The sequence below is a fragment of the Diceros bicornis genome, chromosome 10 (assembly GCF_020826845.1).
Source record: "Diceros bicornis minor isolate mBicDic1 chromosome 10, mDicBic1.mat.cur, whole genome shotgun sequence".
NCBI lineage: Eukaryota > Metazoa > Chordata > Mammalia > Perissodactyla > Rhinocerotidae > Diceros > Diceros bicornis.
The window spans coordinates 12,739,889-12,759,841 of NC_080749.1; the positions used below are offsets into that span (position 1 = coordinate 12,739,889).

The following is a 19,953-nucleotide window of genomic DNA, read 5'->3' on the forward strand; positions in this document are numbered from 1 at the left end:
TTTTGTAGCAGTGGACTTTTTTCTTCAAAGGAAATGCTTCTCAGAAGCCAATTTATAAAACAGATAAAAGTGAAGCAACTCTCCTACCTGCCAATATCTGAAGCCTCAACAGAACTTATCAGAGCATATCTTGAACATGATTATTTTCTATTATTCCATTTTGGTTGTTAGTGGTAACACTGCTATATTTTAAATTATAATAGAAACTACTTGTATTTAAACGAACAGAATGCAAGATCAGTAGAGATCAGGGCTCTAACAATATCCATATTTACTTTATTGATAACTAACACATTTCTAACTCGATAGTTTCAATACGTTTAATTTAATAATTTGCCTCAGATGACCCAAAGCGGGGATAACTGGGAACCGGGCTTGAAACACATACTGTTCAAAATTTACCCACATAAAAAATTCCGTGGACAAATTACTACCTGTGTTAACTTTTGGATGTTAAGAAAAGAGAAAGGGGAGACAGGAATATAATTCTAAAAGTGGTTCAATGCCCAATTTTCATACTGGGTTTTTTTTTTTTTTTTTACCACAAATAATTTGCTTATCTTAAACTTTTGACATTTTGGAAAATGTTAAGTGAAGAACAAATAAGGACAATGTTACATTTAAGTGCATTTTGCTGTTAACAGTGCAATATGTTGTGACATAGTAGCAAAAGATTTGTTGTAACTGTCAACCCAGACAGGTGGGGAAAATTTTCCAGATTTATTTCAGTCCAGTCAGCTTTAAATTCCCTCAACAGCAATGAAAGCAGCTTATTCTGCAGTCAAAGTAGCACTCTGTTGCTGCCTTTAGCAATTTGTATCATAATAAAAAATAAAATCTTACCCACCCAACTCACATGCATTGTGATTATTTTGTAGAAATACCAAGCTTCCCTGTTATATATTAGTAGGAGTATATTAACTTTTGTGGTATGAATTTATTAAAATAAACACCTGTTAAGTATTTTAAAACTAATTTAGGGCTACTGTTTATCTGAGAAAATCACAAACTAAAACAGTCTAATTTTCTGTGAAACATTTAAAGAAAGGAAGGAAATGGTAGACTGTGCTTTCAATTACCCCTGCCTCTAAATGGTAACTTTATTCTAAGTAGCACAAACAACCATCTTATTTGTTTCCATAATAAACACATCTGTGAGTTAGCAGTGTTTTCTCCTTGTGAAGTAGGCAACCTTACCCAGAGACTGAAGTCAGGACTCAGGTTTCACTGTAGAGCCCCTCTACTCACTCAAAAAACAGGGAACTGGTGAGATGATCTCAAGATCTATTTCAACGTATGTTGAAATGCTCTGTGCTTAAGCCAACATACTGTTTGAATTCTTTTCACATTTGGCCAATGTAAAACTAAAATCTATGGATTCCATGTTGCAAAATATTTTCTCTAAATTGCAAAATCAATCAATCAATCAACAAAGCATTGTCCAGGACACACAGTCCTGCTGGCTGTCTCAGGTAACGAAGACCTAAGTTTTAGTTCTGTAAATTGGGACAACTGCTGTTAAGTGTGGCTTTCTCATCCATAAAATGGGGCTTACGTATCTTTTCTATTTCATTGAGCTCTCTTGAATAGAACAGTGAGATAATTTATGAAAAGCCAATTGTAAGCAACTAATGTAAGTTGTTATTATTAGTTTACCATTAAGCTTGTCTTTTCAGAACTCTCTCATTATTCTTAAGGTTAAAAGTGGCTGAATTTCAAACACAGTGCTACGTTCAAAGCTGAATGCAAACATGTAAGCCTCATAAAATACATGTCTAAGGAGAAGGCCCCAAGCATCTGAAATTCTTGTGGATCTGGGAGGGGAAGCAAAAACTGCATGGTTCCAATCTATCCTGAACTTGCTTCTCCACTTAGGTCAGGAAAGCAGAACAAAGGTATTTCAAGGAGGTGAGTGATTTTTTTGGGTTTGTGAATCTGTAAAATTTACGTATGGAAATACTCAACTGTATGTGTATGTATACGTGTATGTGTCTCTATGAAAACGGCCCTTCAAAAAACAGGTGAAGATAATTTGGTTAAGCCCCAGGAGTTATATTGTTTTGTTCGATGTAAGATAGGCTTTTGAGATTCCTCTATATGGTTTATTTTTATGTGCTGAAAGTATGTCATTTTTAAATTCAATCAATTAATATTTCAATTTTCTTAATTACCATACTTTTTAAGGTTTCAGGATTGGAAAATACATGATTATTAATCATGTATTTTATTTGATTATAAAATCAAATAAAAACTTTAGAATTATAATTTTTAAAGTAATATTAAATTTCCATCAATCCTATCTCCTGTTAACTCATGCTCCACAGGTGTCAGTGTGCAGTATGTATCTTTCCTACCCCTCCATTCTTTCTTTCTTTCTTTTTTTTTGCTGAGGAAGATTTCCTCTGAGTTAACATCTGTGCCAACCTTCCTCTGTTCTGTATGTGGGTCACTGCCACAGCATGGTTGCTGATGAGTGGTGTGGGTCCGCACCTGGGAACCGACCCTGGGCTGCCGAAGCAAAGTGTGCTGAACTTAACCACTAGGCCTGGGGCCGGCCCCCTCCTCCATTCTTTCTAATGTATACACACAATCAAAATGTTTTACCAAGATATAAGTTACCAAGACTAAGCTTCTATTTGTCTTCATAGCTTAGCCCGTCTTCCTTGGTTGGTCCTACACCGAGGACAACCATGGCTTTTATACATTTTGTCACATTTTTCCGGAGCACGTACAACTAACTGCTTTGCTGATCACTCCATCTACTCTTCCATTCATCACTCTCAGACCCATCCTTTCTTTAGCCCTACTCACATTCACTATATCTTATACCCTTTCTCCCTGCTCAACAATTAATGAATCTTCTTACCCATCTATGTATCTTGTGAAGTGTTTTACTTTTTTCCTAATTCTCGCACTGTATTTTTACTTGCATATGAACTAACTGCATTATATAAACCAATAAATCAAGATACTGCATATTCATGTGAAGGTAAGCATGTTGTGCATTAAACTGATGGGGTATAAATACTGAATTATGAAGTTGAATTTACCTATCAGTTTGTAATATGAGATAGGAATGAATTTTAGAAATGATGCATGCATACTTTCTAACTTTTTCAGTGTGATGGTCATCTTACTTAGTTCTCCATTGCTGCTTAATTTTCCCAACCCTGTCTATTCATCCTTATGGTTCCCTTCCTGAAAATTATTAAGAAAATTCTACCTTTTACTACCTTACTGCCTGACCATAGTGCTACGTTATCTGCAGAAATATTTAAATGTATGCACAAAAAGTTCAAGAACACATTGAGTCAACAAAATAATAATTGCGACTCTTTTTGGAGGGGTACTGAGGGGAAGCACCAAGAACTCTCGGGGACAGTTAAGCACATTTACAAATACATAAATTTTAAAACACTACATAAATAAAATTTTGTATCAAATACCCTAATTTTCTAGATTATTTCAAATGAAACAATTTGAGGCATCATTATTTATAAGAAGGAAACTAAATGAAAAAAGGTCTTACGGTGATGATTCCAAAACGATACTATTAGCTTGCGTTGATGACGGAGATCTGTGATTCACAAATATTTCACTTGGCGAAGTGTGAACCATATGGTCTACCAAATGACCAACTGAAGATGGTCGTAACCGGGTTCCCTCTTGTGTGAATGCAGAATTTCGACTACATGAAGAGGAAGAAAAACTGAGTGAAAATATGCTTTAATTCAATTTTTTCAAGTTTCTTAATTATATGATTGCGTTAGAAAGTGGGTGTGTGTTTTTAAGACTAATCACATTGACTAAGCAGGCTCTCTGACACACTGCCTTTACAGCGCGATGTAAACACAAAGAACACAGAATAGGAAGTCAAAGATCTGAGCTATAGTCAACAATTGGCCACAAGGATTTTACCTATTTAATCATCTGTTATCTCTACCAACCTTAATGTTTCTAGGTTTTAGTCACTACAACTCAGTGTCTTAATCAGCATTTATAAAATAAAGCGATAGAACAAATGATTCAGAAATATCTTCTAGTCTGAATTCTTTTTTAATCCTTATAAATGTTTTTATTTATAGGATTTTCTTTAATTCCTAAGAATAAATACTGAATAACACATTTCCATCCTCATAAGTCACACAGTCACATGAATTATTATTGTCATTACTATTATTAATTACAATAGCTAACATCTGAGCACTTATTATGTGCCAGGCATTGTTCTAAGCAGTTTACATATATCACCTCATTTAACCTTCATAACACTACAAGAAAGACCCTCTGATTATAAATATAATTTTGTAGATGAGGAAAATGGGACAAAGATTAACTGACTTGCTCAAAGTTCAATCATACAGGGACTCCATGCTCTTAGCTACCACACAGTACTGTCTCTTTAAAATTTAGAAAAAAACAATTTTTTCAGATCATACTTAAAACTGTTTCATTAACCAGAAAATTTAATCAGGGTGACTGCTAATTAATTAATTCAATCATCTGCTTTAAATTTCTTGTGTCTTCTATAAATTGCTATAATTTTTTAGTGGTACTGGTATCAAATGGAGAAATGGCTAGCTGGAAAAGGGACCAGAAAACAAAGGTTCTGGATTTTCTTCAAACAAGCTGATTAACCTTTGAATATATGCAGTCTTTCATAAAGAAAGATGATTTATCAGTTTACAACTAGCAAGACAGAAACTTCTGAGTCTATTTTTTCTAGTAGTAAAGAAGACACCTAGGTATTATTAGGTAACATTCTGTGAACCAAACTGTTTATGTATATACTTTACTTCCAATATGGTAGAAGTTTATTCTTGGGCTGACAAACAATTTTTAGAATTTAAAGCACATTTATTGGACATTAATGTGTATAAAATATTTCTAAAGGAAGACGTCTTCAAATATTATATTCCATACCAAAATTCAAATATTTTCTATATCAATCTTTTGGGTTAACTAGGTCTGTCAATATGCTGACATACGTTTGTTTATCATTATCTGAACTACATACATATATTACACACAACACATTTGCTAACATTATAAAATTAAGATAACATCATTGGCCAGTACAAGTTTATTATCTTGTTATAATTATCTATACCAAAGCATACAGCTTTTGCGAAAAGTGCTAGAATGAAATACATACACAGTTAAGTGGTGCATGACACAGTGCTTCTCAGGATAGCTAAGGCTAAGCTTGTGGGAAATGACAATGGAAATCCCTTTTTCTAGACCACAGAAAGTGGTAGAGCACTGACTGGGGTAGAAACTTAAGTAAGAGAATCACTTAGCATTTTCAACAATATACGCTCCTTTAGAAATTCTATTGGAGATCTACATGTAAAAGGATTATATCAGCAACAGCTATAGTCCCAGATTTGAAGTCTGCTAATAGATCTTGATTTATTGACTTATTGGCTAGGGACCCTTACTGTGAAAGTCAACTCTGTAGGAAAGTGAGCATCCCTGTTTAATGCTCTACTCTCTCATTCGCAGAGGCCACTCCATGCCACTTATACAATGAGTTGCAGGCTAAGAGGAAATAATGTTCTGGAGCAACAAAAGTTATGTTTGACTAAAAGATTTAAATATAAATATTTACACATTTTGCTCTTCAGGCAATGAAAAAATATACAGCCAATAATTTAGAAATTAGCAAAATGTACACCTGATGTTAGTCTGTACTTACTGATTAGGAGTTCCAGGTGGAGATCGTGATGGAAGGCTTTGTGTTTCTAACCTGTCATCAGAAATTGAATTTCTGCTTACTACCTCCCAATCCATTAATTTCCGTGCCAAGGGCTTACTTGGGGATCTGTAGAAATAATTTAATATGTAAAAAAATTTTATTTCTATACCCCAAACTAGGAAGCAAACCTTAGAATTTGTCTTAATAGATCATATTCTAGATGAGTAAAATAGAGTTAACTGTTAATGCATTTGGAGGCTATTTACAAAATAATTTCCTAAGAAAATAAATTTGCTTTATATGAAGAAGGAAGGAAAGACAGGCTAGGAAAAGTAAAAGAGAGAATAGGAAAGAGGAGAAAAAGAGAAGAAACAAGAAAAAGGAAGAGAAAGAAAAAAAGCAAGGGAGGAGTTGGCTACCAAAATTTTCTCAGATACTCTCAGTATTACAGATATTGCCTATTCCTGTTCCAGAGTTGCTGAAACTCCAGCTTACCTTGGGATGTATTAAACAATTCCTAGCATATTATCTCCAGAATGTCCTTACATCTAAACCCTGATCCTCTGCCTCAATGAGGATAGGGTAAAAATGATAATTATGTATATTATGTTTTATTTATAATTTTTTGCTTTTTATATATAGTAGGCCAGTGGATTTTTTTTCTTTTTTTTTTAAAAAACATTTGGAAGGTTAACTACTCTGTCTTTTGGTGGGGAATAGAAGAATATGTTTTATTACCTATCTATATATTTTCAGCTATCATAGTGATAAAGATGAGAACTAACTGAGCTTTTCAGAAAAGATATTGATCTTTTCAGAGACCAAAAACCCTTAGAATTCTAGGCAAGTTAACAACTAAGGTCTTTTTATATGCAAATTCAGATAGTGGCTAAAATTCACAGAAAATATATTGCATCTATTTGAATGCCTAGCTTTTTGACAAGAACAGTTAATATGGAGGCTAATGTAATGAATTAAACTACTTATATAAAAACACAAATTATCTTGTAAACTGATAGTTTTATATTTCAGTAATAAATTCACTGAAGCATACAGAAATAGACTGGATTAAATACCCCCATAAAATTTATGTACATAGTAGGAAGCATTAAAATAATGTTGAGCAGGAACCCTGAACCCTAGTTTTGACCTTCCATTAGACAAGTCACTTAAGTTTCTACATCTAAATATCTAAATCTACTAATACAATGTATGATCCTAAGGTCCTTCCCTATCTCCTGAATTTCATGATTTATGAGTATCCACATTTTCAGTGCAATGTTTTAGTCTATTAATTTTACTAAACCACGAGTAACTTAAATTACATATGAATCCAAACCCACAGAAGTGCCCTATCTTTTCAGGTATTCACAGACAAAACATTTTTAGTTTGGCCTAGTGACAGCTTCTTAATTTAAGAACATTTAACATTTTCTAAAAGAGATATAATGTTATCAATTAAAAAAAAAGGCATTGATTCAGATTTCATTTTTCATAAGTGAATTCAAAGTAATTTAAGCATGGACATTTCCCATTATCATGAGTTTAAAATACAGGATTTTCTGACTTGAAGACAACTCACAACACCATTTAATCCAACCCTCTCACACTGCAGCGCAAATATTCCTATCGGTTACAGTAAATTGAAAATAAAGTATATCATCTCATGCATTAATATTTTTAAAATGAAGATTATTAAAAGAAACCTTAGCATTTATGGCTCTTCTACTAATGCTAATTATTAATGTTAATAAACTATTCCTTCTCACATATTTAGACTACTAAATGTAAACTCTAAGAGAGTTCACTAACCATAGTCAGATCAACTACTTTCATTTTCTAAGAGAGGGAAAAAGTCATCTGAAGGAGAAAAAAATCCAATTATACTCACCTAATACAAAGCGTCAGAACACTTTACTGTTGTTAATAAAATAAACATGGTTGGAAATGCTTTGCATTTAAAACTAAATTTCAGGTACTTTATTTTATTAACAGCTTTAACCTCAGAGACCCACCCACTCAAGCTTGCTGTCTATGTTTCCTGTTGAGTGTGGAAATTTCAGAGAAAAAAATACCACACTTCATCAGTGTGTCTGCAATGTGGTAAATTTATTTTCTGACCATGGTACCTTATTTTTCTGTTGCATGGGAACATTCTTTTGCTTTCTTCTTAGATATTATATGACAATTGAAAAAGTATGAAAGCAATTCAAAGAGGTGACATATCAGAAAAATAAAATAACTTATTTATTATTGCTGAAAAAAACGATCTTACATGAAAAGTTTAAGGAGAAGTCTTTTCTTTCTATTTATACCGCCAACTAAAATTCCAAGAAGTGGACAAGAACTCTATAATTCTCTAATACTTTAACAGAATAACAATTTAGTAATTGCTAAAATCTTTAGAGTATTTTGGTAGATATGCATCAGGTCATCACAATAAGATTCTGATATATTATAAAAACAACTCCAGAAAAGCTTAGTATTTCAAAGCTAGCAGGATCATTAAAACAGCACTATTAAAACCTCATTGCAGCTGACGACTTAGTTCAAGGAGGATTCACACAATTCCAGCATAACAAAAGAAATGAGGCAGTTATTTGGGGTGTATCACATTGGAATTTTAGCCCTACTAGTCACTGAATAAGGTATATTTATTTTATAAAATAACCTGTTAAACAATTTCAGGTCCATTTGCTTCCTTCCTAAGCTTCAAAGGTAGGCCAGGGCCACAGAGATGTGGCCATTGGCCCCTCGGGGGCTGGCAGAGCCACCTGCACCTTCTGGAGTGTTTCTTCTCCCACCTGCCACCTGAACATTCTTTCCTTAAATAAAGACTTGCACCCCCCCAACAAAAACAAAACAAAACACAATTTCACATTTTAATAATGCATATACAAAATGAAAAACTAAGATGCAGGTATAACTATTCGCATATTTCTCAAAATCTGATATGATCAAAATATTTAATTAAAATAATTAAAATATTAAATTTGCATGAGATATTAACATTAACATATACACCTATGATTTGGTATTCATATTAGGACATCATACTACAATACAACTAATTATCAAATAGTGTTCAGTATTTTATAAGTATCAAGCAAGAAAAAAAGTTAAGCTTCTTATTAGGAAAAGGAGAAAAAAGTGTACGTATTTTGTTATGGTGCAGTTTTAACAGAAAAGAATCAGAAAAATATTTATTTTGATTTGAAAAAGTCTGAAAGGAGTGTTACAAATAAGTTATAGTACTATGAACTACAACAAACACATTTTGAATTAGAGCAACAAAGTTGATAGCAAGTAAATTCCTTCCTTCTTTCTTTTTTTTTTTTTTTGTGAGGAAGATCAGCCCTGTGCTAACATCTGCCAATCCTCCTCTTTTTTTGCTGAGGAAGACTGGCCCTGGGCTAACATCCGTGCCTGTCTTCCTCCACTTTATATGGGACGCCGCCACAGCATGGCTTGCCAAGCGGTGCGTGGGTGCGCGCGTGGGATCTGAACTGGTGAACCCTGGGCCGCCGCAGCGGAGTGCACGCACTTAACTGCTTACGCCACTGGGCTGGCCCCTAAATTATTTCTTTCTCCAGAGCAATTTCAAGGAAAACAATGTCAAATTAAGATTTTAACTGTACATTTTACCTTTGTACACGTCCTTAGTACTTTCTAACTGGAAACAAGGGCATCGAAGATTATGAAAGGGAGGATTTTGAATAATTTCAGTAGCTGTGTCTATTAGGGTAGGTATCTCTGTGTTCTTATTTTCTTTTTTCCTCCCTTCCGAAATAACCAGCCACTGATTTATATTTAATAGACAATAGACACTATTTCTTTCATAAATCTAAAAATAAGACATAATAAATTAATTTCAAACTTTTTGAACAAATGCTTACATGAATTACATCATTCAAATTCAAGTAAACTTATCAGAGCAAAATGCTACAGCCCTGACCAGCGAAACTGCTCCTACAAGGCATTTTTATTGACGTTTTTCCTGTTGGGTAGATTATTCACAGACAGATCAGGATGAGGGTAAGCAAGGACTGAAGAAAAAAAATGCAAGTCAATTTTATTATGTAAACACATAAAAATTATGTTTTAATGATTTTTTTGTTTTAAATGCCCCTACTCCAAGGAACTTATAATATTATTTATAATTTAGTTTTACACGCATTCAGGGCATAGTACTGGTCTGGCCTCGGGAAGTGGCAGGGTAAACAGAAGAACCTAAGTTAAATCTGCAGTTTAGAATAAAAGGATTTACTGTTTAAAGATTTACTGACAGTATAAATGACTGCAGATTTTTCAACAACAAAGAAAATGCCTATCATATGTTAAATGATAAAAACAAGCAACAAAAAGTATAAAACAATTTTTTTTTTTTTTGGTGAGGAAGATCAGCCCTGAGCTAACATCTGATGGCAATCCTCCTCTTTTTGCTGAGGAAGATTGGCCCTGGGGTAACACTGTGCCCATCTTCCTCTACTTTATATGGGATGCCGCCACAACATGGCTTGACCAGCGGTGCGTCGGTGCACGCCTAGGATCTGAACCCGCGAACCCTCGGGCCACTGGAGCGGAGTGCGCGTTAACCGCTGTGCCACCGGGTGGGCCCCTAAACAATTTTTAAAATAAATAAAATACATAAATACATATAAATCTCTCTGTGAGTATATGCACGGCAAAGTGTTGAATAGTAAATACCCCCAAATTTTTAAATGATTGTGTTGGGGTCACAATTTTTCCTTATGGTATTTCACACTGTTGGAATTAAAAAAAATAATGGACTATCATATGAGTAGAAAAAACAATAAAGCAGTTTCTACTTTTGGAGGGTAGAAAGAAAAAAACCAAAAACTCTTTTTACTCCAGAAACAAAAGGCAGGAAGCCCTTTTGAATAAAGACTAAGAGCAAAATTAAAGTAAAATCAATGGCAGAATTCTCTAATTCTCAATTATGAAAATGCTCAGGCCTCCAACGGCAGTAGACGCCAAGCATACGAACTCTTTACTTTAAGGACTTATCCTCTCTAACCCATTTTCGCTGAATTTCAAAAACATCTACCACGTCCCACATTATTATAAGAGCTGGGGCTATGGTAGTGAATCAAACAGACAAAACTCCTGCCCTCTTAGAGCTTACTTTCTAGTGGGGGAGACAGACAATAAATAAGATCATCTCCCACACCTCTGGGACAGGAAAGGAGTCAAGCATTCACCTATCTCACACAGCATAGCAAAAGCTACTCTGCAGAAGTTAAAAGTGTGGGTAAGAACCTGGAATGCCTAGGTTAGAATCTTGGCTACATCCCTTACTATCTCAGGTAAATTATTCAAACTTGCTATGCTCAGTTTTCTCATCTGTAATGGAATTTACCTCACTGAGTTATGGGCATTGTGAGCTAATACACAAAAATTGCCTGGCACAGATAAGTGCAAAATAAATGTTAGCCATTATTACCTTACATGAGACCTGGTCAACCTCTTTAGGCTCCCATCCCCATACAGTTGATCCTATCAGAGCAGCCAGAGTGATCTCCCCCACCTCCCATATTTTTATTATGGAACATTTTAAACATAAACAAAAGTAGACAGAATAGTTTAATAAACTCTGTGTACTCAGGATCCAAGTTCAATAATTATTTTCATGGTCAATCTTGTTTCATCTCTACCACCTACTCTAACCCTCTCACTCCAATTATTTTGCAGCAAATCCTAGAAATCATATGATATTTGTCAATACTTCAGTTTGTCGCTCTAAAACATAAGAACTCTACCAGATTTTTTAAAATGCAATTCAGTTTATATCCCTTCCCTGCTCTCAGCCCCCACTGGCTTCTACTTAAAATCCAAAGTCTTTACCATTTCTAACTTAAGGTCATACAAGTTCTGGCTGCTGCCTACCTCCCCAACCATCTCCTCTACCACTGCCTTGCTTGCTCTGGTCTATTACTGGTCTACTCTTCCTGAAACAAATAGCAGCTCCACGGCCTTGCACTGGCTCAGTCCTTTACCTTGTATTAGATATCTGTGGCATCAATCAGAATTTAAGCTCCACTGGACTAAGATGTGTATCTTGTTCTTCATTGTATTCCTAGGGCCTGAAACAATGCTCAGCAGAGTAGGTCTTCAACAAATATTTGCTGCCACTGATTTGGTCACTCTCCCTCCTTCAGAGCTCCTGAATATTTCATCATCTATTAGATAATTCTGTTAGAATGTTCAAACATCTCAAACTAGACCTGTGTCAATTTAACTCCTTTTTCCATTACAAATTTGTTCTCTCTCCTGTATCTCCTGTCCATTTTATATCACTCAAATCTGACAGTCTTTCAGATAGTCCTGTCTGTAACACTTCCATACAATTGGTCAACTACTTCTGCTAGTTCTACCTACAAAATGTTCCCCAAATTTGTTCCATATTCTCCGTTTCATGGCCAATGTTTTAGTTCAAGCCTTCATTATTTCCACTTGGCTTACTGCAATAACCTGACTGGTCTCTGGGTACCCAGTTTTTACTTCTAATCCATTCTCTACCCTTGCTCATAAAACTATTTTCTAAAACATGAATCTGATCACGTCATTTCACTTGTTAAAAAGCAAATCGGCTATTAACAGATCCTAAGAAAATGAAGATAACTAAATGGCACCCAAAGAAAAAGCAACTTATTTCTTAACAATATAATTTAAAGAAATATGGAAATGGGCTGGATAATGTATGAAATGAGTCATGATATTTCTCAAATATATTAAAAAAGGGAAACAAACCTTCCAACAAAATGTTATATTAATAAAATAATACTTGATTCAGCCTACAGAACTACAAAGCTTGGCACAGGGTTAATTTAGCTCATGCAAAAAAAAAAAAAAAAAAAAGAATGAATAAACTAGACAAACTATTTCATTATTCTCTCAACATAATTTATTGTATAATTAAAGAAAGGATCAGGTGATAATTCTGTAATCATATTTGGACAAAGAGTTTTTAGTAATTTTAATCTTTAAAAAAAATTCAGACACTGAAATAGAAGTGGCTTACCTTGCAAATATCCTGTCTTTATTTGCCTTTTCTTTGCCATACTGAACTGACTGGACTTCAGTTCTCCCACTGAAATACATAAATATGCACAATAAAAAAAGCTTAAAGAGACCTATAAGATAAAATGATAACACACAACATGATTATATTACAATTTCATAAGAGAAGATGTTCCTAGCAGAGAAAAGGGAGAAGACGACAAGAATGAAACACAGGACTACATTCCAGTTCTACCTGAATGGATGAAGCTTAATTACAGTTCTTCCATTTATAAACAAAGATGTGTTCCACAGACACTTCATTTTCAGATACTTCTTTATTTGAGAGTAAGTATGAGAGAAATGATTTTGCATGAGAGGAATTCCTTCTCTGCGCTGCCCCGGAAAGGCATTCACCCTACACTCAGAGATAGGTTGCTATGCCCCAGCTCATCTAAGCCCTGCCCTCCCTCCATAGGGCTGTGGTTTAGCTAGTGTCTCTACTACTCCTTAATGAAGGGCCTGAAACATCTTGATCTTGAAGAACTGTTCCTTCCTTGGGCAAGCTTTTCTTCCTTGTCTACTGGTAATGATCATAAATACGAAGACTGGTTACATCCTCAAATCCTTCCAAATCCAGACACAGGCAACTCCAGATTTTTGCATATAGGAAGGAACTAAGAACAGAAATATGTTTGGGAATTGGGCACTGTAGGGAATTTGCCTTGAAGCTGATTTGTCCAGCAAGCACACTGTTTATGCATGGGAACTGGTATACCAATGTGTTCAGACCAAATTTGCTAATAAAAACTTGCTTCTCAGAGAATTGGTTACTTGACATACGTTATTTTAAGGGTGAATGAACATAAATGTTTAGGATATTGATTATAACCATTTACATATGTAGATATCTAATACACATAAAAGCAGCCAAATATAGGTTTCTAAAGCTAAGCAAGCAATTTTAAGATCATCTTCTCATTTTCTATGGATAAGTATAGACAAATGTGAATAGAACAGCATATGTCTGTTGAAATTTTAATAGAAAAGTCACAAACAGTACCATGATTTTTAAACTTACCTAAGTTGAAATTTCTTAAGAAAACATATTTCCTCTAAGAAGGATAAACTATACTTGCAATTTTGTGAACAAGGTAACAAATTAAGGTTCACCACTGTTTTGTATTTCCACATTAGAACAATGACTTTAATCGCCTGGATATTTTGGAACAGAGATAATACAGGTGTGTGTATGAGGTGGCTGGTGGAAGAAGTAATAAATTCTTCGATATTCCGAATTCCATCTCTCAGCCTAAATAATATTACATTTTAAGTATTACGACAGTTCTAATATTCCCAACCATTGCTTATTATGAGGGGAAAAAACCATTTATTTAATGCATACACATTAGGGATAGGATTGTGTCCCAATAAACATTTATCATGCTGCCATTCCTACCTCACTTACAAAATTATTAATCATTTTGATTATTAAAAGTGCTTTGGATATGTTTTTAAAGTTCTCAAGGACTACAAACATAAAACTTAACTTTGACAACTATAAATATATATGGTTTACTTATATACACTAATTTAACATTAATTGAGCTGTCATAGGCCTCAATCCTGTCCTTCCATGCTCTGCTAAGTTTTGTAGGAGGCTGCAAGTTGACAAACTTGATTTTCTAGGTTCCTTTGCAAGCTGCCTTTCTGTTAGGTTCTGCTTTTTTTCTGGTGGAAGATCATAAAGTAGAGCAAGTCAAAAGCAGGAGATTGGCAGATGCTGGTAGCTGCTTTCACAATAGTGGGGACAGGACATAGAGGGAAACAGCACCTTATAGATGGTACCAGCCCTGATCAAAGCAGATTCAGAAATGACTGTTACAGTGGCTCTAACAGCGCAGTAGCAGGTCTAGGGTTGTGGACTTGAGCCCAGAGGGAATACAAGCTCCTGAGGCTTAGGCATTACCCATTCTTCCTGTTTGCTTCTCCAAAACCCTCCTTCTCCTTTTGCTTTTCCAGCCTTTCTAACACCTGTGTAACCAATTCCCTCAATTAGATTGCTTTTATTTGAAAAATCAAAAGGGCTGTTTCCCTGACTGATGCATTAATTTTCCAGTGAAGAGGACTCAAATGGGACACTATCACTCAAACGGCTGAATTTAACAAGTTGAATTTCATAATAAAAACATAAGGATAAAATTGAAATATGAGGGAGCAATTAAAGGTTTGTATTTCATATTATCCAGAATATTATTCTCTAGGGGTTTAGTATTGTTATTGCAACAAAATGCAAAACTGTACCATAATTTAAGAACACTAAATTCTGACAGTAAGATACTTATCTTTAGAATAACAAGAAAATACCAATTGATAAAAGAATACAGGCTCATTCTAAGTAATTCAAGCAATACAGAAAAGCTTAATAAAAAGAGGGAAAAAACCCCCAAATTTAGTCAGAATCCAAACCCTAAGAAATCTTCACTATGAGCAGGTAAAAATCATTCTGAAACTGTACATACACACAGAAAAGCTACGAATAAGGACATAATCCTATTACAATGTGATTACACTATACATACCACTTTTAATGAAAACAATATTACACTGATTTCCCTTGAACTAAAAGAAAAAGACTGCCATTCATTAAAAACATAAAAAAGGAGAAAAAGGTAAGGAAAAGCTCATGGAATCGGTTACTAACGCTGTGACCTTTGTTAGTGGGTCCCGCACTTCCACTAGTCCCTTCTTCCTCCTTCCCTCGTTTCCTTAGTTATATTATTACTTTTACTTCATCAATGTTTATAACATTTTAATTCTGTTCTATAGTCATAATTCTCACAGTCATCAAGGATTAGTTCTATATTTAAAGGATTTAATCTTCATTCTTCGTTCTTTTATCAAAATTCTTCTTGAGTCATTTTGATTTATCCCTTGGATGGCTTAATTTTACTATTAAAATTTTTTTTTCAAGATGAGCTCACAGATGTTATATTTTGTATAACATATTTTTGTATATTTTGTATATTTAATAACGTCTATCAATCGACTTTAGACTTGAATGGCAACCAGGCTGTTTAATATTTTTTGGTCACTTTTTTTTCTTTAAGACTTCGTATGACAAAGGGTGGCCCACAAGTTATATATAAGTCTCAAGAAAAATTTTATTTGGTATTCACAGTGTTTAAAATTATATAAAGCAAAGTGATAAGCCTCTAGCTAAAGACCGATCAGGGGAAAAAGAGAGAAGACACAAGTTACCAATATCAAGAATGAGAGAAATGATACTACTAGAGATTCTAGAGATATTAAAAACATAATAAGTGGGGCCGTAGCAGTTAAGTTTGCGCGCTCCGCCGGTTTGGATTCTGGGCGTGGACCTATGCCCTGCTCATCAAGCCACGCTGAGGCAGCGTCCCACATAGAGCAACTAGAAGGACAACTATGACATACAACTATCTACTGGGGCTTTGGGGAGAAAAAAGCAAAAAAAGGAGGAAGATTGGCAATAGATATTAGCTCAGGGCCAATCTTCCTCAAAAAAAAAAAATAAGAGAATATTATAAACTTTATGCCAAAAAATTCAACATCATAGACAAAACAGATAAATTTCTTGAACAAACATGAACTACCAAGGCTTGCTCAGGAAGACAGAGAAAACCTGAACTGCTTTATATCTAGTAAAGAATTTGAATGTTGTTCAAAAGCTTCCTACAAATAAAACTTCTGCCCTAGATGGATTAATTAGTAAATTCTATTAAGTTCAAAAGGAAATAAAACCATTACTGCAGAAACTCTCCCAGAAAACTGAAAATGAGGGAATACTTCCCAACTCATTCAGAGAGGCCTAAATTACTCTGACACCAAAACCTGACAATGACATTACAAGAAAAGAAAACTACAGAGCAATACTCTTCATTAACATAGATGCAGAAATTCTAAATGAAATTTTAGCAAATCAAATAAAATAATACATAAAAAGGATATAGATCATGATCAAGTAGTGCATCCCAGGAATGTAGGGTTGGTTTAACACTTGCAACTCAATCAATGTAATTCACCATATAAAAAAATTAAAAAGAAAAACCATATGACCATCACAATAGTTGCAGAAAAAGCATTTGACAAAAACCAATATTCCAATCCTAATAAAAACTTCCAGCAAATGAAAAAGAGAGGGAACTTCCTCAACATGCATGATATAGGGCATCTATGAAAAGCCTACAACTAACATCATACTTACTAGTGAAAGACTGAATGCCTTCCCCTAAGAGAAGGAACAAGACAAGGATATCTCTTCTCACCAATACTATTCAACACTGTATTGGAGGTTCTAGCTGGGGCAATAAGGAAAGGAAAAGAAAAAGGATCAGAATAGAAAGGAAGAATTAAAACTGTCTTTATCCTCTAGGTAGAATATCTGTTGGAAGCTACAAAAAAGCTCCTAGAATAAGTGAGGTGAGCAAAGTTCCAGGAAACAAGAGCAACATAAAAAAATCAACTGCATTTCTAATAGTGATGGAAAATCTGAAATTAAAATTTAAAAAGACCATTTACAATAGCATCAAAAATATGAAATAATTCAGGGTAAATTCGAGAAAGGTGTGAAAGACCTGTACTCTGAAAACTATAAATACTACTGAGAGAAATAAAAGACAACTTAAATAAAAAGATATACTGTGTTTCATAAGTCGGAAAACTCAATATGTTTAAGATGTCAATTCTCATTAAATTGATCTATAGTGGCAGCACAATCTCAATTAAAATCCCAGAAGTCTTTTTTGTAGAAGTTTATTAGCTAATTTTAAAATTCAGATGGAAATGCAAAGGACCTATAACATTTGAAACAACTTTAAAAAAGAACAAAGCTGGAGGACTACTACTACTGGACTTTTAAGACGTCCAGAAATAAGTCCACACAAACACGGACACTTGATTTTCAACAAAGGTGCAAAGGCAATTCAGTGGAGAAAGGGTAATCTTTTCAACAAATGGTGCTGGAATAACTGTATATCCATATGCCAAAAAATGAACTTTAATCCATACTTCACAACATATACAAAACTTATTTCCAAACGGATCAGAGACCCAAATGCAAGAGCTAAAACTATAAAACTCTTAGAAGAAAATAGAGGAATAAATCTTTGTAACGTTGGGTTAGGAAAAGATTTCTTACATATGACACCAAAAGAAAGATTCATAAAAGAACAAATTGGTAAACTGAACTTCTTCAAAATTATGTGCTCTTCAGAAGACACTAGTAAAATGAAAAGATAACAACAGGCAATGATGAGAATGCGATGGACCTGGAACTCTCGTACACTGCTGGTGGGTACATAAAATGGTACAAACTGCTTTGAAAAAATGATTGGCAGTTTCTTGCATAGTTAAACACATATCTACCATATGATTTGGCCACTCCACTCCTAGGTATTAGCCAAGGGAAATTAAAGCAAACGCCCACTCAAATACTTTCACATGTACATTCATAGCAGCTTTATTTGTAATAGCCCAAATCTGGAAACAACACAAATGGGGCAACAACCCCCTTGATATCCATAATCAAGTAATGGATAAACAAATTGTGGTATATTTATACAACAGAATACTACTCCACAATAAAAAGATATAAACCATCAATACAGGCAACAACATGGATGAATTTCAGAATAATTCTGCTGGGTAAAAGAGGCCAGACTAAAAAGAATATGTAATGTATATGCTTCAATTTATATAAAATCCTAGAAAATGCAAACCAATCTATAGAGACAGAAAGCAGACCAGTGGTTGCATGGCGACAAAGAAGGGTGAGAGAATGGAGTTACAGAGGGGTATGAGAGAAATTCTGGGGTGGATATGCTTGATATCTTGATTGTGGTGATGTATTCCTGGGTGTGTATGCATCTCTAAATGTCAAATTTTAAACTTTAAATATGGTGGTTTATTGCATGTCAATTACACCCTAAAAAAGCTGTTAAAAACAGACAATCTGCCAGAACTAGGCCCATGTGCCCCAATAACAGCCTGAATGGCAGGTGTTGCTCCCCTCCCCACCAATATTTTCTTTTTTTATTAGAGTGTTCTTGAGCTTGTTTTTATTAACATCTATGGTAGAAATTTCATTCTGTTTCAGTAATGTTTCAGTAACTCATTCATTCTGTTTCAGTAACTCCCAAACTGGTTTCTTTAACTGTCTTTTTTATTTGTAGTCATAACGACTAAATTTTCTGTTTGCTGTGGTATAGTTTGGGTAAATTCCTTGATTTTTTTCTCATCTTATCTGAGATCTGTTTGAACTATAGTTGAAGGCTGGTTACTATATTCTATTCATTTCTTTGTTGCCTAAGTGAAATAGTGTATAGTTATGTGTATATTTTCATAACTGCTACGCCACAGGGCCAGCCCAATGTATGTCATATTTTCAAAGACAGAGGGAAGAAAGAGTTCTGCTGGAGATAAGTGTAGTCCTCGTATATGACTCTGGTGGTCACTTAGATAGGAATTAAGTTTATTGAGGGAATACTGCTATGGTCTGTACTGTTCTTTCACTGGAGATTTCTTCTGCTCCTGTTGAGATTTATTACCAACAGATAAGGCTTTTTGATTTTTCCTTGACTTGCACCATTATCTCATACTCATGCTCTCAGTTTATTTACCTTTAAATTTGCAAGCACCACCAACTTACTTTTGCCAATATTGCTTTTAGGAAGGTGACAGAAGAGTTAAACATGACACCAAGCCACTTAAGAATCTACTATGCCGTTTTGTGGTTAATATTTTCCTAATTCTGTTTAAGTGTTGCTACTGAATTTTTGGGCTACTTTTACTACTTTTTTTGGGGTGACGGGACATGCATTTTTAATGGGATATCCTGTACTAAGCTTTATGCTGTTATCTTTTTCTGAGATTACAAATTGGGCATTTATAAATGTTTGAGGTTTATAATATAAATATTTTCGGGGCCGCATCTAAACATTTTCCTCATGAATATGTAACATGAATTAATCTAATAGTAATGGCAAAAGGTTTTATTTATTGAAGATGGAAAATCTTATTTTGTGAAGTAGAAACAAACAAAAATAAATAACATTTGTTTTACTAGAAGATCATGAATGGCTTTTTCTACGTGATTCTTACCAGATTCCACTTAAAAACTAGTTTTCATGGGACTTTCAAGAATTCCATAGGCAAAACTAATTGGAGTATCTTCAGATTTAGAGTTATCCCCCAAAGAC

General features: G+C 34.4%; 1 protein-coding gene across 8 annotated transcripts in view; it reads right to left on the reverse strand.

The window, feature by feature from the left end:
* The window catches only part of PTPN4 (protein tyrosine phosphatase non-receptor type 4), a 213,629-nt gene that overhangs the window by 36,230 nt on the left and 157,446 nt on the right, over positions 1-19,953 (reverse strand). For all 8 annotated transcript variants that reach the window (XM_058548816.1, XM_058548818.1, XM_058548814.1 and 5 more), the window contains 3 exons: positions 12,741-12,809; positions 5,699-5,824; positions 3,530-3,688 (listed from right to left, as the gene is read on the reverse strand). In XM_058548816.1, coding sequence (XP_058404799.1) covers positions 3,530-3,688; positions 5,699-5,824; positions 12,741-12,809 — 354 coding nt within the window. The remainder of the gene's footprint in view (positions 1-3,529; positions 3,689-5,698; positions 5,825-12,740; positions 12,810-19,953) is intronic.